Genomic DNA, 20,425 nt, shown 5'->3' with positions numbered 1-20,425 from the left:
GTTCAGGGCTCTCCACATGGGCTCCCTCCAGCAATTACATCCTCCACTGCCTCCTCATCTCTCCTCTCCTCTTTGCGCTTTTAATTCGTTTCAAGTGACTTTTTGATTCAATCAAATCGACAGGTTTGTTTGGGAAAGTTGAGAGCACGCCTCTAATCGCTTCAGGTGATGCTGTTGGGAGCGATCGGGGGCGTGAGTGAGGCCAGGGGTGTTTCGGAGCCAGGGCCGTAGGGKTTGAGATTAGGGACGGGAGTGGAGGTGCCATTTTATTCACTCTGTGGAATACAAAGCACCTTGCAGCCTGGGTTGCTGAGGAGAGGAGGGGAAGAGAAGGCAGTTCTGCAATTGTGTTCCACATGGATTCATCCTCTCTCTCCCTCTATCGCTCTCACTGTCTCTCTCTTCCTCTGTCTCTTTTTCTCCTCTTTCTCTGTTCTCTTTCTCTCTATTCCCCCGCCCGCTCCCTCTCCTTCGGTCTCTCCACAAAGTAATTCAATCTCTCTCTGCAAACAATGGGAGCTAATGAATGTATGACACTGAGCTTGATTATGACTGCATTCATTACACATGCACATAATTGCTAGTAGTTTAGTGTGCAGATTTATTCAGAGGACAGCTGTCAATTGACAAGGCAGAGAGAATAGCTTTTTTGTTATTCAATGAGGCTCAGGCACCTGTTGCATTTTCTGGGATACTGTATGTGCCTGCTTCTGTGTGTAGATAATGCTCTTAATTGTATACATTCCAGTGTCTTTTGGAGGCCTGCGAGGTGATCACAGAATCAAATTTGATTTGTCAAATGCTTACTTCCCAAAAATGCATTAAAAAAAGATTGAAAAATAATAACACAAGGAATAAATCTAAAATGAGTAACGATAACTAGGCTATATACACAGGGTACCAGTACCGAGTCCCCGTCTCGGGGTACAAGGTAATTGAGGTAGATATGTACAGTACATATAGGTAGGGGTAAAGTGACTAGGCATACTTATTGTCATCAGATACTCCATTCTTCTGACAATGTGTTTAGTCACAATGTCAATGTAGGCTCTGCTTTGCTACAGAAGGCCATAATACATTCAGWACCCCGACTTGTAGGATCTCTATGACAGACAGTGTATACAACCTTTGCCCTAAGAACTCCCAGTGACACACATGTTCATGCTGAAGTTTTCTAATCTGTAACTAAACTCATAGATGTGAGTTGGTCATCCCATAGCTCCTGATGCTGAAGAGCATCGGAATCAGCGTAGCTGCGTCCCAAATGACACCCCTATTCCCTACAGTACCAGTCAAAAATTTGGACACACCTACTCATTCATAGGTTTTTCTTTATTTTTACTATTTTCTTTGTAGAATAATAGTGAAGACATCAAAACTATGAAATAACACATATGGAATCATGTAGTGACCCAAAAAGTGTTAAACAAATCCAAATATATTTTAGATTCTTCAAAGTAGCCCCCTTTTGCCTCAGTGACAGCTCTGCACACTCTTGGCATTCTCTCAACCAGCTTCATGAGATAGTCACCTGGAAAGCATTTCAATTAACAGGTGTGCCTTGTTAACTTAATTTGTGGAATTTCTTTCCTTAATGCATTTGAGCCAATCAGTTGTGTTGTGACAAAGTAAAGGGTGGTTACTTTGAAGAATATTAAATATATTTTGATTTGTTTAACACTTTTTGGTTACTACATGATGTTATATGTGTTATTTCATAGTTTTGATGTCTTCATTATTATTCTACAATGTAGACAATAGTAAAAATAAAGAAAAACCTTGGAATGAGTAGGTGTGTCTAAACTTTTGACTGGTACTGTATACAGTATAGTGCACAAATTTTGACCAGGCCCTGGTTAAAAGTAGTACACTATGGAGGGAATAGAGTACCATTTGGGACACTAATCTTGTATTCGCCTATCAGTAGATCTCACAACAGCAGAAATGATCAGTGACACCATCCTTTCTCCCTCCCTCRCTCTCTCTCCGTTCTAGAAGGTTGAGGAGGATGACCTGGTGTTGACCCCTGACGGTACCAGGGAGTTCCTGACCTTTGAGATCCCTCTGAGTGACTCGGGGTCGGCAGGGTTAGGGGTCAGCGTCAAGGGCAACCGCTCCAAGGAGAACCACGCTGACCTAGGCATCTTCGTCAAGTCCATAATCAACGGAGGAGCTGCCTGCAAGGTGAGTCCCCCCCCCCCCCTTTAGGATTCCGATGTTCATGGTCATATAAGTAATGATGTATTTTCTGGAGTTTATATACTAATCTGCCTATTGGCATCTTCTGTCTATCAGTTCTGATTTGACAGTGAACTTCATTGCTTTTTCTGYTATTTGTTATTCCACTGACAGTGCAGTAACCTTGGTGCCAGTCTGTTTCTTGCACTCTAGCCTACTCTCTAGGGAATTAAGTAGCCTGGGTTTCACTCGTTGTTCGCCTACTCTCTAGGGAATTAAGTAGCCTGGGTTTCGCTCGTTGTTCGGTGTGACAAGGAGTTGGCAAGATGACGCAAGCAGATCTGGGAGCAGATTAACAGCACTAGTGCTATTGCGTTGAACAGCCTGATCGTGGGTGTTGACTGATTCTGATCCAGCGTGTCATATGCTGTGTGAACAGGATAGACGGCTGCGGGTCAACGACCAGCTGATAGCGGTGAACGGGGAGTCATTGATAGGCAAGACCAACCAGGAGGCCATGGAGACGCTAAGGACGTCCATGTCGGTGGAGGGCAACAAACGCGGGACGATTCAGCTGATAGTGGCCAGGAGGGTCACCAAACGCAGTGAGGTAAGCCTAACCATCCCTCTGGGACAGCTGTGGAGATTATTGGACTAACACCAGTCTGAGGACAGGCTCATAGTAATGGCTGGAAACGGCATGAATGGAAACGTGTCCAACATGGTTTCCATGCATTTGATACCATTTCTTATATTCCATTCCAACCATTACTATAAGCCGTCCTCCTCTCACCGGCTTCCACTGAATAACACACGTGTACGCTGAAATAACTTTGTAACCCACAGGGAGTCTGTGTGATTGTCGGCTTTTTGGAGGCAGCAGCTGATAGCGCTGTGGCTCTCCGTCCTCCTTTCCTTAGTTACTGCCAATGTATTGTTTTCTCTTTTCACATGTTTAATTACCTAATTAAAGATGCATGTTTTTTTTATGACTGCGTTCTGTTTTGTGTATGCGTTTGTTTAGCTTATTTAGAAATAATGTCAAAAGACAACCCGTCACTCTGTGACCACTGACAACCCGTCACTCTGTGACCACTGACAACCCGTCACAGAGATGCCTTGAAGTTTGAAGTTTTTCCAAAAACACTTGATACAGTTGTTCAGTTATCTTTAACATACACCCTCCCACATGTAGTCCCCATGTTAAATTCCAAAGCCAGTGACACGTTCTGGACTGGAGAGCTCTGCTATGGATAGGATTTAAAGAACAGTTAGTCAGGTGGGTCACAGCAGTTCACACGACATGAGTTGCGTCCCAAATGGCACCCTATTCCCTATTTAGTGCACTACTTTTGAACAGGGGCTCTGGTCCACAATAGTGTGCTATGTAGGGAATAGGGTGCCATTTGGGATGTAGACGCGCTCTCGTCTTAGCCTCCATGCCCCGGGGTCTAATGGGGTAGTTGATGACGGCTGGCCAACAAAGTATTTTTTTCATTTCAGTGTCATGATATTGGTACATACTCAAGACTATCCTGGCTTGATCACTTCTCTATCTATTGTACTGCACTGCCCACTTTCCAGCAGTGTGTTGTTTGTAGTGTGAACTGTACGCCTCCATCCCTGCCTCTGCCTCTTGCTACGGTACATGTCAGACCTGAGATGCCCATGGCGCAGCTGGTAATTTAGCGCAGCTGGTAACTTAGCAGGGGCTAAGGGCTGAGCTGTGTGCTGCAGTCGGGGCATGCTGTGCTGTGGAGAAGCCAGGGGTGAGASCAGAGAGCACTGGCCTTGAAGGAGGTACAGACACACAGGGGAGACTCGTCGATATCTGCGTCACAGATACAGCTGAAAGGATGGCTTGGACTAGAGCATTATGGTTATAGGTGTCTATGTAGAAGATGAATTATACTTAATTGATCCATTTCCCTTGCGGTCCACAGAGTATGTGATGTACCGTGTCTTCAGAATGTTTTCGTACCCCTTGACTTATTCCACATTTTGTTGTTACAGCCTGTATTCAAATGGGATTAAATATTTATTTTTTTCACCCATCTACACACAATACCCATAATGACTGTCCAAACAGCAAGTTACAAGTGATCAAATCGGATTATTGTGTTCAGACAGCAGTCATTTGCTGGCATGGTTATGTTAGTTGTCATAGTAACAACAGGTGTATGCGCAGTGGTGTAGGCTGATTGGTGTTGGTTAGGGGTGTCAAAATCATTCCACGGAGGGACTAGTGTCTGCTGGTCTTAGGTTTTTCCTTTCAATGAAGACCTAGACAACCAGGTGAGAGGAGTGCCTCACTCATTAGTGACCTTAATTCATCAATGCAGTCCCTCACTAACTTTAAGCACCAGCTGTCAGAGCAGCTTACAGATCACTGCACCCATCCAACTCCCTCATCCCCATACTGTATTTATTTATTTATCTTGCTCCTTTGCACCAATCTCCTTTGCTCCTTTGTTTATAGACTTTTTCTACTGTATTATTGACTGTATGTTTAACTCTGTGTTGTTGTACGTGTCGAACTGCTTTGCTTTATCTTGGCCAGGTCGCAGTTGTAAATGAGAACTTGTTCTCAAATAGCCTACCTGGTTAAATAAAGGTAAAATAAAATAAAAAATGGTTATTGTCTTACTGAAAGGTGAATTTGTCTTCCAGTGTCTGTTGGAAAGCAGACTAAACCAGGTTATCCTCTAGGGTTTTGCCTGTGCTTAGCTCTATTCAGTTTATTTTTATAGAAAAAAAACTCCCTAGTCCTTGCCGTTGACAAGCATACTCATAACATGATGCAGCCACCACCATGCTTGAAAATATGAAGCATTGTACGCAGTGAGTGTTGGATTTGCACCAAACATAACACTTTGTATTCAGGAGATGAAGTTAATTTCTTTGCCAAATTTTTTGCAGTTTTATTTTGGTGACTTATTGCAAACAGGATGCATGTTTTGGAATATATTTATTCTGTACAGGCTTCCTTCAGTTCACTTTGCCATTTAAGTTAGTATTGTGGAGTAAGTACAATGTTGTTGATCCATCCTCAGTTTTCTCACACAGCCATTTTTAAAGTTTTTATTTGCCTTGTGGTGAAATCCCTGAGCGGTTTCCTTAATCTCCGGCGACTGAGTCAGGAAGGCCACCTGCATCTTTGTAGTGACTGGGTGCATTGATACACCATCCGATGTGTATTTAATAACTTCACCATGCTCAAAGGGATATTCAACGTCTGCTTGTTTTATTTTTACCAAACTACCAATAGGTGCCCTTCTTTGTGATGCATTGGAAAACCTCCCTGGTCTTTGTAGTTGAATCTGTGTTTGAAATTCATTGCTCGACTGGGGTGCCTTACTGATGATTGTATGTGTAGGGTACAGAGCTGTGGTAGTCATTCAAAAATCATATTAAACACTATTATTGCACACAGAGTGAAMGTATTTAGCCTTGCCATAAGAAAGGGTTTGAATGCCTATTGACCCGAGACATTTTGTATTAATTTGTCAAGTTTTCTAAAAACAACATTCCACTTTGACATTATGGGGTATAGTGACATATCTCAATTGAAGCTATGAACCATAGTAGAAGTCTACCAAGGGCACAGSCGTTCAGGTGGCACAGCTTCATGGACAGGTGGTGCTCCTTTCACTCATCACCTCACACCATCCCTCTCTTTCCTCGACATCTCCTCCTGCGCTTACTTCTTTAGGATAGTAATCATTGGCAAACCTTATTCTGAATCTGAACTAATACTTCCTCAATATTAAACCCCGCCCCACAGGGCTATTCTGACAGATCCTTCCCTCATCACAATTCAGACCCAATGGAGTTCAGCCCTGCACCAGTTTAATTATAGGACTGAATATGAGTGGGTAGAGTGGTGATTTGTTGACCGACCTCAGTATGGCAAATCTCCTTGGCTGTTATTAAGGCAGGCTAGATAGGCTCTCTGTTGGGGTAGTTCATGAAACTTACCCCATTTAAAGTAGAGGCTAACTTCCTACAGTCTGAAGCAAAATGGCCTCTCTCTTGAAATCCGTCTCCAGCATCAGTCATTCTCACTTACCCTTGTTTTACTGGCAGTTGTCTGCTTGGTGATTGTTCAGCTGTTTGTGCACCAATAGAACTGAACCTTTCTGTATCACACCGGTCTCTCTCTGTGTTATCACGTCTATCAAACACCTGGGAAATGAAATGAAGGGGCTGTGGATTGATTATTCACTGATTACATTTCCTCATGTTGTGATGCACATCTGTTGTTGGCAAATCTTATACTAATGTTAGATTCTAAGTTCTGGTGCTGATCCAGTTGGACACAGCATACACTACCGTTCCAAAGTTTGGGGTCAMTTAGAAATGTCCTTGTTTTTGAAAGAAAAGCWAWTTTTTTTGGTCCATTCAAATAACATCAAATTGATCAGACATACAGTGTAGACATTGTTAATGTTGTAAATGACTATTGTAGCTGGAAACGGCAGATTTTTTAAATGGAATATCTACATAGGTATCATAGTCACACCAGTCTCAAAGTCAACAGTGAAGAGGCGACTCCGGGATGCTGGCCTTCTAGGCAGAGTTGTAAAGAAAAAGCCATATCTCAGACTGGCCAATAAAAAGTAAAGATTAAGATGGGCAAAAGAACACAGAGACACTGGACAGAGGAACTCTCCCTAGAAGGCCAGCATCTCGGAGTCGCCTCTTACCTGTTGTTGAGACTGGTGTTTTGCGGGTACTATTTAATGAAGCTGCCATTTGAGGACTTGTGAGGCGTCTATTTCTCAAACTAGACACTAGTGTACTTGTCCTCTTTCTCAGTTGTGCACCGGGGCCTCCTACACCTCTTTCTGTTCTGGTTAGAGCCAGTTTGAGCTGTTCTGTGAAGGGAGTAGTACACAGCGTTCTACGAGATCTTCAGTTTCTTGGCAATTTCTCGCATGGAATARCCTTAATTTCCAAGCCTAAACTTGGATTAGCTAGCACAACGTGCCATTGGAACCCAGGAGTGATGGTTGCTGATAATGGGCCTCTGTACGCCTATGTAGATATTCCATAAAAAATCTGCCGTTTCCAGCTACAATAGTCATTTACAACAATAACAATGTCTACACTGTATTTCTGATCAATTTTRTGTTATTTTAATGGACATAAAATTTGCTTTTCTTTCAAGAACAAGGACATTTTTCAATGACCCCAAACATTTGAATGGTAGTGTACATCTCTCTCTCCCTCCCTCTCTACCGCACCTGCTGTCTCGACCTCTGAATGCTCGACTATGAAAAGCCAACTGACATTTACTCCTGAGTTGCTGATCTGGTGCACCCTCTACAACCACTGTGATTATTATTTGACCCTGCTGGTCATCTATGAATGTTTGAACATCTTGAACAACGGTCTGGTCTTAAATGGCCATGTAGTGCTATAATCTCCCCCCGGCACAACCAGAAGAGGACTGGCCAACACTCAGAGCCTGGTTCCTTTCTAGGTTTCTTCCTAGGTTACTTCCTTTCTAGGGAGTTCTTCCCTAGCCGCTGTGCATCTGCATTGCTTGCTGTTTGGGGTTCTAGTCTGGGTTTCTGTATAAGCACTTTGACAACTGCTGATGTAAAAAAGGGCTTTATAAATACATTTGATTTGACAACTAAAACAAGCCCATATTTATAATATCTGACTAGGCGGAGTCATCTCCTTGTATGTCTAAGATAAACAGTCATTCTCTGTTGCTGAGCAAGAATTGTTCCTCTAATGGTGGTGTCGTGGCCCAGCCTGAGCCCAGAACCTTCTTGGTCAGGGATGTGTGTTTTGTGAGAAGTATTCAGTTAGTGTTGTTAGGTGGGCCCCTCTGGCAGAGTTTTTATTGTTTCTTCTCCAACTGTTGTCCTCACACCACCACCTCRATGTAGAGTTCCACATCGCTCCTTGCCCTAGTTCCACAGAGACGAGCCTAGCTTATCAGGAGCTGAGACTCAACTGTTGCCCTTTACCTACTTCCTTAGAAATAATCACATACAGAAATGCAAGAACATGTCTGGACGGACGGACACTTTCTGTCCTTCCCCTTGTCTCTGCAATAATCCACACATCCTAACCAATTATTATTGCTACTAAGAAGCTGCTTATGCAGTTATAAACGGGCTCATGTAATTCCAATGGGCTCAAGTAAGTTTCCAACACCACTAAAGGGATGGTTTTCCCAGACCCAAATTCTGGACTAAAAAAATGCTATTTCARTGGAGAATCTCCATTGAGAATACTTCTTCGTCTTACTAGGCATAATCTGTCAAGGAAGCAGTCCCTGTAGTTCAAATCAATGATATAGGAGATTCTAAGTGCAAACAATGAGGGCATCCACACCATAGAGATCCTGTCATTTCTACTGATACGATGGAATTCTTTGGTCCGTACACATTCAACCCCACGTCCTCCTCAGTCATGTGTGTTTAAAGGTGACATAGTCAGCAAATGGCCTATTTGTCCATTAAACAGCAGTGTGTCCGATTGACACCTGAGGGAAATGTCACTGTGCTGCTGCWCTCCTGTGGGGGGAATGTTGACAGCCGGTGTCTTAACTGCTATTGGAAATCCATGGTCATTTATCTAGCTAGCCGTGGTCGTGGTGGTGCTGCGGCTAATGTTAGCACCAGGCTAGCCTGCCTCTACCGGTCTGCCTGTCCCTCACGGAGGGGATTATTGTTATCTATAAGTTAAGCTGTCATTGTTGCTGCTATCCTACAGTGAGCGTGAAAGGGCAATAATGAGGTTGTGGCATTGAGCTAGTTCAAACTCTTTAAAGATTTAAGATTTAATCCCAATGTACCAAAGGGAGAATTTCGTCTCATACTGCACCTTCCCACTATAATGATTGTTTCTTCCAATATGTCATGTATTGACTGTACCCGTCTTCTCACCCATCTATGTAGCTGGAGGCCCCTGGGAGCCCCCTGGGACCGGAGCAGACCCTCCTGAACTCCTCCCTGCTGGACGACCGGGAGCGTCGTATCTCCCACTCCCTGTATGGGGGCATAGAGGGCCTGGACGACAACCTGATGCCACAGCAGGCTCTGATGGGCAGGATGATGGGTGAGTCAGGTGACCCCATAGATACAGATGGAGGACTCTAGATGGATACAACCCGTTTTAGCATGGACATTGGCAAAGTTGAGTCTTATGTCTTACTCTATGGGTGACTCACTATATCAGGGGTAGGCAACTAGATTAAGCCGCGGGACATTTTTGTAAGAGCGGATGGTTCGGGCGCAACATAATTATAGTAATTTGTACACTGCAAATTGACTACAACTAAGCCCAAAAAGAGATTGTATTTGAAAATAACAATAATTTCATACCTTGAATACAGTGAGACACGATCACGTCTTTTTTTTATTCGTGGAAATACTTTCTTAAATAAAACACATTTTTGGCTCAATTCCTGGTGATTTAAGTCTTTTTTTTACCCAAAACTAAAATAGCCCCCAATTTTGGTTTACTAAAAACTTTGGGGGGGCCCMAAAAAATCCCTCGCGGGATGGTGTTGGACCGGCCGTCTGTTGCTGACCCCTGCCCTATAGCTTCTCACACCCTTACTGCTGGGTTAGCACCAGATCTGTCTGTCATTCACACTCTACAAACTGGAACCTAACAGTTTTGATAACAGCCAATTAACACCTGAGCCAAGTTCAGATAATGTGGTATTGTTATTGGAACAACAAGGGCCAAATAACTAAGAACTAATAAGACACAATTTCTGATGACTCCTACTGATAAAAAGTATTCACTTTTAACCATTTTATATACTAGAGAAGGTGGACCATGAGTGGGCTGGAATAGGTGCACCACTACCTCGTGTTGTAACATCTGGCCTTGCGGCTGGCTGGTTGCCATCTAAAGTCTATGATTGATTGAATCTCTGCCGCTCAGTTGTGGCCCCACCGTTAAAATCCCTGCCTGCCGTCCTGTCTCGCTGTTTGTCAGACCAAGGCCCTCACACACACACACACACACACACACACACCTGGTCTTCTCTCTCGGGGTCGGCCTGGGGTTCTGTCAGAGCAGGCAAACTCCAAACAGAGAGCTCAGGGATTCACAGAGCACACACACACACACACGCGCGCACCACTGAATCAATCAGAAGGTGCGCTGCACCATACAAGGGCCCCTGAGCTGTAAATCATACGCAACCTTTTCCTTGACATTTTCCGAGACATTAAGATCAGCTGAAAGTTGAATGGAAACTCAAAGCACAGTCAGTTACGCCATTTCCTGTGTTGACAAACCTAATCGTCACAGATCAAATAATCCACTGTAAAAACACATGTGGACCGCAGGGGGAGGTACTACTTTCTCTATTGGAGTAGCCCTAAACCGAATGTTGTTCTTACATTGCCATCACTCTCATCTATATAGATAGCGTATGAGACCCATTATTAGGTTGTTACATCACTCTGCGTCCATCCACTTCCTTGATCAGTTTTTTCACTGTGAATCTATTGCAGGATATCTACATCCTGATACAGTCTAATGTATCCTAAGCAGGGTTGTTGTTGCACTGTCAGCCCATTTTAACATCAGAACAATGACCTGAATTTAATCTTTAGAGGCAGAGCATGTAACTGTTGACGTTCCAGGATTAAAGTGTCACCAAATGTTCATTGTGAACCATTAAACAACAGCTTGACGGTTATGTCTTAGATTTTCATCTTGGTTGCGTGACTCACTTGTGTGCCTTAATTTGAGTCATTCTGGTTAGAAAATCCCCAATTCCCATGGTTCATCGAACGCTGAGTGTATTTCTTCATTATGTCTTTGCATACCTAAAGAACTCAAAGCAGTTAGGAATTGTCTGTCAGGCTTTGTGTCAATGTCCGATTTAAAGTGGTTGGAATAAAGTTAAAGTCGTTTATTAACAGTATTGGGTAGTAACGGATTACATGCAACAGGGATTACCTAATTGTAATCAGCCCGGATGACTTAAAAAAATGTGTTAAACAGCTGATTACTTTTAGTATTACTTCAACTAATATCAATAAGAACATTTGATACCACTTTGTCAGCCTTGCTGTCATTTCGCGCACCCTCAGGACTTCTCACATGCACTCAACTCAGCAAAATGTTGTCTAGTTGATCGCCCTCAAGGGTGGATGGCTTCTTTTTGGATTCCAGTTGATTGAATGAGTAGGTAAGGCTGCCAAACCATTTAAACCTGACCCACTGGTCAGTCATACAGTTTCCTGGACTCCATAGAGTTCTGCCTACTGCTTTGTAGCGTATTTACAGTGCACTTTCTGATTGCGCAATATTTCAAACCGTGAATGTGGGAAAAACAGTTATAACAGTTGTTAATGTTGAGAAGAAGATGCTTCTCTGTAGGTTGACATTTTATTCATCAACTCTTATATTGAACGAAGGGGCACTCATGTTGGCCGTTCACTGTGAGTGTAAAGGCCTATACATGACATGTACTGTTAGATATAGGCCTACACATGAAATGTGCTGTTAGATATAGGCCTATACATGACATGTACTGTTAGATATAGGCCTATACATGACATGTACTGTTAGATATAGGCCTATACATGAAATGTGCTGTTAGATATAGGCCTATACATGACATGTACTGTTAGATATAGGCCTATACATGAAATGTGCTGTTAGATATAGGCTTATACATGACATGTACTGTTAGATATAGTCCTGTCAATTACATGGCATACAATCAGCAATAATTAGGCTATATTTAGAGTTGGCGAACTAACCACCACCTCAGGTGGTGAATTAGTCCCACATGAATTATCCTAATGTGATATTTCTAAATGTGATATCTCTAAATAAAATAAAAAAGTGTCGCTTTCATTACTCTGACGTTCTTTCTTGCACTGTACCCAATGATTTATCAAAACTTACTTGATAGGTCGATGTCCTGGATGTGGTGTTACAGACTTGTTTATTGCGTTATGTACACACTGTATTAGTATACTTATGAAATGCACATTGTTATATTTGGTCACATGTTTATTTTCCCTCAACTCCAACCTCATCTGATGCGTAATACAGATGTGGGTAGAGCAATGTCTACATAAGGGTGCAAATTATAAACATTCACAAAAGCTCTGATGCGTAAAGTCTGATAAAGAGCAGTGTGCGGGTTTCTCTTTTTTTCTCATATGCCTGGGTGTTTAAAGTCATTACGTTACTCATTTTGAGTAATCCAGAGGATTACGTTACTGATTACTTTATTTTCCATGTAACTGTAATCAGTAACTAATTACAAGAAATCCACCGAACCCTGTATATAAACCCGTATTTAATTCACTGGCGTCGTTTAACAGAGGATGAAGAACGGTGTTTGAATTCCAAATGGCACCCTATTCCCAAAAGTAGTGCACTATCAAGGGAATAAGGTGCAATTTGAGAAACAGACAGCGAATAAAATATTTTTAATGCAGTTCAACTATTCCCCTCCGTTACACTTTCAAATCCCTCTCCTCCCACAGTGCTTATGAACTATTAAAGGGAGAGTTCACCCAAATTACTATCCCTTTAATAATTACGTTTTTCCCTAAAAGAGTTTTGGAAGACACCCTTATCATTATCTGTTGTGTAGACTAACTTAGATGTAATGGCAAAATGTAGATTTCATCATAAATGGACATACCCAAAAGTAACTGMTGTTCATGTGTAATTATATGACTCTGACTTGCCAAAACTTGGACTGTTTGGAAAGAAGACATCTGGGAGATTATGAGGAAATTATCAGAAGATAGATAGCAGTCACATAGTTAACAATACACAAGATCAGAGTCACACAAAATAACCGTTTTTATTTTATTTTGAAAGTAATCTTTCATTGACAAGCTATAAGTAAATGATTGATTCCCAGAGCTGGAAACACATCAGATGGCTTCCACAATATGTGAACAATATCAACAACAAAAAATGGGATTGATAGACCTATCAACTAGAAATGGGCAGATGTTTTAGTAAGTGGTGTCAGGTGTGTTCACGTGACATTTCCAAGTGTCCCTAAACCTTTCCAAGTGACATATGTCTGTAAATTAGGTCATTTCAGTGCTATTACATATTTGCAATCCCTAAATGCTATTTGTTCAGTATAAAAACACAATTTCTACAACATCAACCTCTCTCAAACATTGTGGTGGTGTCGGGGGACATACAGGGGATAACCAAGTGTTTTCATCATATTTTGTCATGCGCAAAGATAGTCACTCGATGGACATTCGATGTTGCCATTAAGTCATACTGTTATCATCAGATAACATCCAGCAATAGGCTAGTTTTGTTCCTACCAACCTAAGGATTMATTTCATACCCCCCTTGTAGCTATAGCTCAAACACAGGCCAAATCGAAGCTTACCTTGTRAKATGTTTGGTGAACACATTGTGTAAAATGAACATTTTAACTCTGAGCTGATGATCAATTGCGGGTTGGTCACAGGCAGACAAATAAGACATCCTCATGATCTGTGGAGTCCCRGCTTTCAGTGTGAATCAACGTATTCCGTGCTTATTTTGATTATGCTTCACAACGCTAACCAAAATGTAGGTAGCAGCCATCTTGAAGTGAGGTCATTGGCTCGGCCTGCTAAATACATTTGCATGCACATATATGGTAGTAAGTCACACCAATGATTTTAAGGCGCAGATCAATAGCCAAGATACTCCACTTTCTGCAGACACCCTGCTTTTCCAGATAGRGGMTACCGTTCTCATACCAGACTGAATTGAATACAAAAATCCATTAGGGTCCCCAAATATGGGGACWTTACATTTAAGGGGTTTTAAACAGTGTCTGTCACACTTCGTCTCCTATCCAATGTCTGTCCATGTCATAGATTCAGACAGGGAGTTATTTTGAGGTCAAATGAGCTTGGCACAGTTGTACCTATCCCGCTCCTAGTTGAACCATCACCCCTGGTTACAGAGAAAACWAAGTATCCGTTCTGTCTATTAGATTACACATACAAGTATGGCACTAGACAGGGCATTACTTACAATTTCATATGTCATAGATTAGATTAAGTTTTTTAACCAAATGTTTTATTAGACGATGTTAGTGTGATGTTACATTACAATACTGTATATMAATTCATGTGAATTGGAAAACCGAAGTGAACTGTAATCGTAGAGATTAAAATTTCAGCCGACAATAAATCACCAGGCTGAAAATGTAGGCTGAACATTTTATTTTCATTCATCTCTATGATTACAGTTAACTTCAGCTTTCCAATTCACRTGAATTGATATATAGATTATAATACTCATACTTTAACAGTTTTAAGTGTTTTGTTGTTCCCCAGGTCTCATTGTTTGAAAATCACTGTTTTTCAAATGTTTAAACGTTTGATGATGTCATCGGGTAGAACTTTTTAACGTTATATTGTTTTCTACAGTACGTTGAAATGTGCTGTTTTTGCATATGTACACACTGGTTTGGTGCTGGTGATTATGAATATGAGGTTGAAAAGGGGGAGTTGCCCTTTTAAGCATAAACACTCTTACATAAAGGTTAGCAATAAGTTAGTTATAGTAAATTATCTTCATGTGGATAAAGCAAAATACTAAACTAGAATCTAACWTAACCATCATAATAGGGATACATTGTCATAACGTTTTGTGAATTATTTTGACGTCAAACATTTACCTCTAGATATATTTGCAGTTTACTTTTATTGCCATTACGTTTGGAATATTGAGCACCCCCCCCTCTGGTGACATTATTGGACTAGTCCCTCTCAGTGGTGTAATAAGCCCATTTGCTCATGAGATTTGGCAATAYCGATTTCCGTCTTGGTACCGCTATATATGGTACCATCTAGCTCTGGCAACATCATCGTTGGAGTAGTCCCCTCCAGTGGTTTTCACATCCACCTCCTTATATGAATGGATATTTCCAACCCCCACATTGTAGGCTGCTATTCCTCCTTTCAGATTCCTCTCTCTGTTCCAGTTGAACTTTTCCTTTATCTTATCGATGAATTCAATGAGATACCCGGTGGCTTCTTCAAGATGTTCCTCACTGTCCCATTCCCCCTTMGGATTCAGGTGTTTTCCACCGCTTGGGGTAATGTCAATGTGCATAAGCCCAAAGGCCCATTCCATAGTCCCCCCAGCCTGGTTTGGGGGTCTGTGGCCCTTATTGCTCTCCCACCCGCTCTCCCATCTCTCGAGATGATGCCACAGATTATAGCTGGGTGTATATCACACTTTATCGACGATGTCCTTGTACTTCGTCATGTCATCCAGATCATCCCCTTGCCATTTTGCCAGATGYGTCCTCCCCTGCAGTGTAGTGGTTTGCTCCTGCTGTCTCCCTTGAGGCACCAGTAGTTTCAACCAGCATAATCTCTCCGTGACGAGAGTTTATTAACCACCCTAAGGCTCTGTACAACAAAGGCAGAGTTGAGATATGGCTGACTTCTTCATTCAGTCGCACRGCTTTCTTCCGTGTAGCCAAGTGGTCGCCTCAGTTGAATGTGCGTTGACAGTATGCACACCCGCCTTCATTTTTTTTTTTATAGAGTAGACCTACCTGGATTGCTGTTCTTCTATTGGTTTGGGGAGTACGCATGATTTCCAGGAAACCGTTGCTCAGTTCATATAAGCCAAGCCCAATATGGGAATAGCTGAAATTGAACCACGACTGTGCAAGGTATAAAAACACAACCCAGGCTTGTTGCATTATTTTTGCTTCAGTAGTCGTCTATTGGCCAGGAGATACTGTGCTGCTTTCAGATTACATGCCGTCTGTCATTTCAGACTGAATTACAGACGGCATGAACACTGTCGGCTTGCTGGTTTGAAAAACATGCTATTTTACATCCAAAATTCAAAACAGAATAAGTGCATCACTTTGAACCTCAATGCTTTTTTAGCTAGACTCTGTGATGTTGCTTGCCCCTGAGAATACAATGGCAAAATGAGTTAAAGTTGTATTGTTTTAGTTAAGACTAGTCATGATCGGGGCTAACAAAGGTTTTGTCTTTGCCGGATTTCTCTGATCACTTTCCCATTGTTGTGCAGACCTTCCCCACTGCTATGACAATTAGCTACAGAGGATAAGAGACTTCAATAAATTATTCTCTTCTTTAGGCAACGGCTCGTTTTTTCAAGAAGTGCACTGAAGGCAATTCCCCTGCTTTGCTAATTAGGCAGGTGGACTTGGACAGTGGAAAAATAACCTTCTCTCTTCTGCATCCCTCTTCTCTCGCCCAATTATTCTCACCTCTCGCCATCTCTCATTTCATCCGGCCTGCCTGCCTTTCTACTTCTCGGCTATTAAATCCTGTTCCTCTTCTAAATTCACCGGTCTGTTTCCACATAGTCTCTGATAATTGCTTTTATTGAAGACAAGACAATTCTGTAAAGAAGCTGGAACTATTGTTCCTTTGCCCCAATGTCTGATTGTATTAGGGCTAGTGTAAACAGCCTTCATTTGAAGGGAATCCCACCAAGTCAGGAGCTGTGAGTTCTGTTCACCTGTCAGCACCATTGTTGTTGGTAGAAGAGTGACCTTGGCTTGGTCCACCAAATAAGTTTGAGGCTCTAATGGCACCCTATTCATTTTATAGTGCATTACCTTTTACCGGAGCCCTATGTGCCCTGGTCAGAAGTAGTGCACTATAAAGGGAATAGGGTGACATTTGTTACCCATAATAACACTCTTACGTATGGATGGATGTCCATCCAGAAAGTTGATTTGCTTCTAGAAAAAAAGCATGAATGAAAGTTGATTTATTCATTGGGTTACTCAGTGCTTGCCACCCTCATTCAAACTCATCTACCATGGCATTTACTTAAAGAACCATAGAACCATTCTCAGTGTCCATTGGTCTGTCAAGGGACAGTGTGTGTGTGTGGGCTGAGAGAGAAAAGTCCCCTACTGGGTTTGAGGGCTCACCGACACCACAGAGTTCCCTGAAAAGACACATAGCAGGGGTAGGGACTAGAGACCACAGGATCAACAACACACTAAATATACACACACACACACACACACACACACACACACACACACACACACACACACACACTCGGCTCTATTAAGATTGGTCACGGCCTGAACTTTAAGCACACTACTATTCATCCAGCCATGCAAGTTGGCCAGGCAGTTGGAACTGTGGATGTAATTGGTACCACACATACTCAGTGTGAAAGGCTATGAGAAACAACACTAACGCTGGCCTCAGGTCCTGGGTAGAAAGTCCTGTTCTCCTGCCATGAGACCCAAACACATTCCTAACACAAATGGACTTTTCTCTCCGTTATTGTGTAGGGCTCTTATACAGCATAGAAACCATCCTTCTATAGACAGTCAGTTACCCACAAAGATAGATTAAGGATAGTGTTGCAGAAAGTCCTGCATTGCATATCAATGTGGTTTTAAATCCCTCAATTGGATACAAAGAAATGGGACTTTTCGCTCCGTGAGCGTGCCAAAGAAAGTAGTTGTCTTTTTCACAATGGTGCAGCTTGCATTAATCACACTCTAATGACTCTTAGGAATGTCATGACAGATGCTGATTGAGAATTTCAGTCTGGGTCTGCTTTTAAATTCAACAATTATTGTGGCAAGTTAGTTATGTTGCTATATCAAAGGATCAAATGTCCAATAAATATCAAATAAATAGATCAAATGTCAAATGAGTATTAAATTAACGCTTTAAATGTGTGTGTATATGAGCAAGGCAGTTAACCCACTGTTCCCCAGGTGCCGAAGACGTGGATGTCGATTAAGGCAGCCCCCCGCACCTCTCTGATTCAGAGGAGATGGGTTAAATGCGGAAGACACATTTCAGTTGAAGCCATTCAGTTGGACAACTGACTAGGTATCCCCCTTTCCCCTTGTTGTGTAATGCAATGGTCCCCAACCGGTCGATCGCAATAGACTGGTCGATCTCCAAGACATTTCTAGTCGGTCACCAAACATTTCTGTAAAAAAAACATTGTTAAAGCCTTGCATTCCTGTGTTTTGTATTTATTTTGTGCTGTTGGCAGTTGGTGCACTATTTTTGATTTATTTAACATTTTATTTAACTAGGCACGTCAGTTAAGAACAAATTCTTATTTACAATGATGGCCTATGGCGGCCAAACCCTAACCCGGACGATGCTGGGCCAATTGTGCGCCGCCCTATGGGACAGCCTGGAATCAAACCAGGGTCTGTAGTGACACCTCTAGCTCTGAGATGCAGTGCCTTAGACCGCTGCGCCACTCGGGAGCCCACTTGATTCAGCAGCTCCAGCACCGTGAAGGCAAAGTGTTCCCATTTTGATCCATTTCATGTGTCTGAAAGTAGAACTCCGCCTACCCAGCAGGGCTAGAGATCAAATCAAGTGCACCTACCTACAGGATAGGCCTACCGCTGGCCAATTAGATAACTTCGATCACCGTGTCTGCACAGTTTCCAAGAGCAATAGAMTGTCAAAAGAAACCTCGAACGCAGTGAACTTGATACTGTAACATTTCAAAACATATGAAACCATCACTCGAGAGACTCAGCAACAAATACAGGGGTGGGGGGGAGATCAGTCCGGCTTTAAACTTACTCTTGAAACTTGTGATAGTAGAAAATACAAGTTGCAATTTCAAAATTGGCTAGTGCATCATCAGTTCCTCTTGTATTGTTACTTGTTGCATACCTTAGAGATCTATTGCAAGAAAATGTACTTTAAAACTGCAAAATGTTAATAGCACACCATGGCAAAATGTGTAGAATTTCAGGAAATAAGCTTTTAAACCTGCAAAATTCTCTACACCAACAAGAGAGGTGTGAACTGTCATGAACAGTGCCTGTGGCCATAGAAATGGACATGGCACGTGCGCAGTAGGGGGGTGTTCCCCAATGCTGGAAGGTGGGCCCCCGAGTGAAAAAGTTTGGGAACCCCTGCCCCTACTGGGAACCCCTACTGCACAAACCTCATTGCTACAATACAGAACTGTTTTTAATTGCTTAATGTTGCATAGGCTTATGTTTTTAAGTCATGTTTAATAAAAACCTCTTCTCCATGTTGTCCTACAGGTAACTACCAGCTCTCCCCTACGGTCAACATGCCCCAGGACGACACTGTCATCATCGAAGACGATCGGCCACCTGTACTTCCTGCCCACCTCTCTGACCAATCGTCTTCCAGTTCCCATGACGACATGGGATTCCATGTGGAGGTCCCTCCAACTTGGGCCAAAGATATTCCAATTCAGAATGAGAGGTGAGAGCAGAGGACAATCCCAAATGTCACCCTAATCCCTACATAGTGCACTACTTGACCAGAGAATGTTACAGTAAATGCCCTTGTGTCATGGTGAATATTCTCCTCATCCCAGAAAGTTTCACTAGTTCCTCCTGTCATAAATCTCCAGTGTGTCTGATGGCGACAGTGTGTGAATCTCAAATGGCTCCCTATTCACTACATAGTGCACTACTTTGAAAATGGGCCCTGGTCAAAAGTAGTGCACTTCATAGGGAATAGGGTGTCTTTCCTAGTCAGCCTCACACACTGCTCCTTCTAGTAGCTCCCTGTGAAACTGTTTATCAACTGTTAATGTATCAGACTTGACACTCCTTTTTTTGACGTTGTTTTTATTGAAGATTACATCGTTTTTTAAAAATAAAAAACAAAAAAACAAGGTCTGGCAGGTACAGCACATATCATCATACTTTCATCAGATTAGTTACAGTAACAGTAACATTTTTGAATTAGACAATTTTCAAGTACGAAACCCATTTTTCCCAGTATTCCTGAGCTCTCTCCTCATGACTTCGTAAAGCAAAAGGTCATACGCTCCATATAATGTTTCTTTAAAAATTGTCTTTTTGACGCCATTTCCGAGTGACTTTTTACTGGATGCCAGTAGGACCTTCAACAGGTACTTTTCTCTATTGTGTCATTTATCAGGTATTTCACCCAAATACAAAGAAATGAATGCTTGTTCTATGTCAAAACCCATCATTTTTCCAATGTTAGGTCCTTTTTCTCCCCAGTAAGTTTCAATGTGTGATCCACATTCTCTCCAACACGGGTGTTGGGAGGCCAGTCTGTTTTTATTTCAGTTTAAGTGTTATGAAGAAACGTATAACAATCTTCCAAAAGAATTCTCTCCAAGTCCTTGAGTTGGTAGAGCTTAATTGAGTCTCAGATATGTTCAACCATGTTTCATCAGTTATTCAATGTTAAGTTCCTCCTCCCATTTCTGTTTAATATAGTCTGTAGAGTGTTTCTTTGAAGATAAA

At 42.1% G+C, this 20,425-nt stretch overlaps 1 protein-coding gene and 1 pseudogene across 1 annotated transcript in view; one reads left to right on the top strand and one right to left on the bottom strand.

The window, feature by feature from the left end:
• LOC111956389 (partitioning defective 3 homolog) overlaps positions 1-20,425 on the top strand; it is a 253,578-nt gene that overhangs the window by 152,938 nt on the left and 80,215 nt on the right. Inside the window, 4 exon segments of the mRNA XM_023976856.2 lie at positions 1,996-2,184; positions 2,618-2,788; positions 9,099-9,258; positions 19,217-19,403. Of these exon segments, the coding sequence (XP_023832624.2) occupies positions 1,996-2,184; positions 2,618-2,788; positions 9,099-9,258; positions 19,217-19,403 (707 nt within the window).
• Positions 14,903-16,430, bottom strand: LOC139023500 (lysozyme g-like; annotated as a pseudogene).

This window comes from Salvelinus sp. IW2-2015, linkage group LG32 (assembly GCF_002910315.2).
Source record: "Salvelinus sp. IW2-2015 linkage group LG32, ASM291031v2, whole genome shotgun sequence".
In the NCBI taxonomy this organism is placed as follows: Eukaryota; Metazoa; Chordata; class Actinopteri; order Salmoniformes; family Salmonidae; genus Salvelinus; species Salvelinus sp. IW2-2015.
The sequence above is the reverse complement of the archived record's forward strand: the minus strand, read 5'-3'. Positions and strand labels throughout refer to the sequence as shown.